This window comes from Glossina fuscipes, unplaced genomic scaffold (genome assembly GCF_014805625.2).
Source record: "Glossina fuscipes isolate IAEA_lab_2018 unplaced genomic scaffold, Yale_Gfus_2 71269, whole genome shotgun sequence".
Lineage (NCBI taxonomy): Eukaryota > Metazoa > Arthropoda > Insecta > Diptera > Glossinidae > Glossina > Glossina fuscipes.
Genome location: NW_024004317.1, coordinates 1 through 3,410, shown reverse-complemented (window position 1 = coordinate 3,410; position 3,410 = coordinate 1). Strand labels below are relative to the sequence as shown.

Here is a 3,410-nt window from a genome sequence, read left to right as displayed (position 1 = left end):
ACGCTACCTCAGACAAATTACAAAAAATCTTCAGAAAAAGCAATTAGAAGTTCCAGGAAATTTATATTCGGATGTGACAAAATCTGTTATACGCACCACTTTCTCCTTCGCAAAATAAGAAAATCATATTCGGGTGTAACCAAACTGTTTGTCCCACAATCTTTACAATAAACAAACAAGAAGAAGAAGAGGAGAATGTCGACCGCTGAATACTAAAAAAATTAGATATTATTTTCATGCTGACATATTTTTCATGAAAGCCCGCATATTGGAGGATGCCCTAAACATAATGTAGCGAATATTTAGCAAACTTAATTTACATTCTGAAAATTTTATTATTTTTCATTGTCCGTCCTAAAGAACTTGAAATTAGACTTTGAATATACTGGCTTGCTTTTTAGGATAATCCGTATATGTTATGGCCAAGGAAATAGATCTATGTAATCCAAATTTCCTACCGATAATTTTTTTGCTAACTTGTAACTGTGGGCCAATTTTCATCACATTAAAAATCCAACCTTTTTCTGAAAGGTTTGCTATGAGACAATGAGAGAAGTCGGTATTTATGTGTTAACGCCACCGCGACAAAAATTCCATTATAAAAGCCAATAAAAAACCACCTTACTTACTTGTATGCCAATAAAAAGCAACCTTGTTATTTGTATAATTACTTGGGTAGTTGCGCGCGAAGTTATATTTAGGTTTTCTTGTTGCCTTGTTGTTTGCTGATTGTTAGATGCACTTTTGGTGTTACGAAAATACGTATATGGGATTTGCAAACAACAAAACGAGAGGCATTTTCATTTTTCCAAGAGCGAAATATTTTACATAAAGAACGAAAATGTGCCAGTTTTCATGACATGAAGCTTTATTTTGGTGAACGTGGCTTTTGGAAATGTAATCTGAAATAGCGTAGTCAGCAAATGTGACTTACAAAAGACAACTGGCTTCACTTAAGCAGAATTACATTTTGTTCAGCCTTGAGATTCATATACTGCTGGTGCGAGGAGTTGACGTCAATTAAATTTTGTAAAAAGGAACTTGGCTTATCGAACAAAACTGTTATACATTGGAACAAATACATGCGTGAATTATGTGTCCTAGATATGTCAAATAAACCAGACAAGAAGATAGTTGGAAATCTTATATAGAGTGGGGTCCAATCATTTAGACTCATGTTGTTTAAAATTTGGTTCATTCAATTTTTATGTCAAATTACTATCACGGACATATTTTCATTATAAACCATCAAGAGCTAGGTCTTTTTGTCGTGGTAAGATTGGTTCCTATATACAATACCAAGATTCAATTTTCATATTGAATGTTATGAGAGATTTAAAAAAATTCCCCCAGCCGAACCAAACTTTTCATACCAATTTAAGATCTAAGCGAGTTTTGTTGAAAATTTTTCAAAATTGCAATTTTTGTCCATATATCGAGTTTTGAAAATAATGCGTAATGTGGGGAGTGGTCAAAAAAGTGGAACGATCCTAACCATTTTCAATAGCGTTCGTGCTTGCGTCAAAGTATGTCAGTATACGGAACTTGTCAAATTGCCTTAAAAATAACGGCTCCTAGGTAAAAATAAAAGAGTGCAAAACGGACAGAATCACTTTCTAAATCGATCAGTATAATAAAAGTTGGATATCTCTTCAGCCATTCTGGGTGTTACATACGTCGGTACAAACTTAATATATCCTGTACCACTAGCGGTGTAGGGTATAAATAATAAAAGCAAACGTTTAAGATTACGGCTTATGGGTAACGAGCGAAATACCTACTTTGATGCTTGCTGTAAAAATTTTTTTGCTTCTGAAAAACAGAGAAGGTCTTATTTTATGTTATATTGTGGACGTGCTCCTTGACAGATTTGTCCCATTTTCTACACTAAATGACGCGCAACGACTTCTATAAAACATTCATTTTTACGACCAAGAGAATGTTTACCATACAGACATTACGTCGACCGACGCTTAGGTTGATTTAGAATTACATGCTAATTTCGAATAACAAATCAAATCAAATATTCAAATGGTTTGACGAAATGAATATATCCGGATCCTTTTCTGGTGCGTGTGTATATAAAACATATTTTATAAGAAATAAAGAGTAGAAATCATAAATAACTTCTGCAATAAAGAAAAACGGAAAAAATGGAAAAAAACTTCATTTTGGCATGTGTACTATGAGTCTATTATAGTGTTAATGAGTATGCTGCAATAACAAATTTTTGTACATGCACAATGGAGTAATAAGATGTAATAAAACGCAGAAATAAAGAGCTCCATTGGCTGCATGTAATTATGTTACGTAGCAGAAAATCATGTTCCTTTTCAAATACTTCGTATAGGCATAGAGATATTTGGTTCTTGCTGCGCAGCAAATTTATGTTTATGAATTAAGACGACGGCTCAAATAATATCGCATAAAGAAACGGAATTGTCCATGATCCAATCGGTCGACATTTTCTAAAGTGGTTCGTGCCATATTGCGAGAGACGCAATGTTCCAAGTCAGCTAAATCCGGCGGATACTAAGGTAATACATTATCAATCGTCTACCTACGATGGCTTGATTTTTAGTTTTGCTAACTTACTGTTTCAGCACTAGATGTCCAAATCTTAATGTTATCATCTAAGCCAGAAGTTGCCAATATGGGTACAGAAGGATGTGGTTCCAGACAGTTAACCTTTACACATTTAAAATAACTGTAATAGCGTACAGTAACTTAACTTTGTCCAGTAAAAATAGTAACTTACCACACCACTAATATCGCCCGGCATAAAATTAACTATAGCTTCAGTATTTTTATCCCAATAATATATGTTGCCACAATCACTGCCACTGATTATATATTCACAATTAGGGCCAAAGAAATTTACACCTTTTATGGTTTGCTGGTTACTATAAAACATTAAAAACCGAAAGAAAATTATATACGTACATACTTATTTAAGAAAAAATGGGAGCAAGCTATACTTACGCGTGTCCTTTGTAGCAATGAAGAAATGCTCCTTTTTCATAGCACAGATTATTGAACAAATATATATTCTCATTGCCATAGGTGGCCAAAATCTCAGTACCTGCGTTATTATAAACGCAACAAGTTACTGAGGATATACTACCATAATCGAGCAAATGCTCTGGACACATCATGTGTAACGGATTATTTTTCATATTTCGTTTGTCATACACAAGTACAAAATTATCACAGCCACTAACACAAAATTCAGGCATATAAGGATGATGAGAAATACTGTAGAGGCCTACTTTTTTCGTATATTTACGCTGTAAATCTGATGATAACTGTAACATTTTATTGCAAGGTTCATTTGAACGTAAATCTTTCCCCTGTATAGAACCGTCTTCTCCAACGCTTATAATCTCTGAAGGATTTTGAGGACAAAAGAC

General features: G+C 33.9%; 1 protein-coding gene across 1 annotated transcript; it reads right to left on the bottom strand.

Annotated features, from left to right (window-relative positions):
- Positions 1 to 2,169: 2,169 nt before the first annotated feature.
- Positions 2,170 to 3,404, bottom strand: LOC119643934 (DDB1- and CUL4-associated factor 8-like protein 1). Its single transcript, XM_038043441.1, has 4 exons — positions 2,983 to 3,404; positions 2,759 to 2,903; positions 2,596 to 2,688; positions 2,170 to 2,532 (listed from the first exon to the last, which is right to left on the bottom strand). Exons 1-4 carry the CDS (start codon positions 3,312 to 3,314, stop codon positions 2,392 to 2,394), a joined length of 711 nt encoding a protein of 236 aa, XP_037899369.1. The 5' UTR covers positions 3,315 to 3,404; the 3' UTR covers positions 2,170 to 2,391.
- Positions 3,405 to 3,410: the final 6 nt, after the last annotated feature.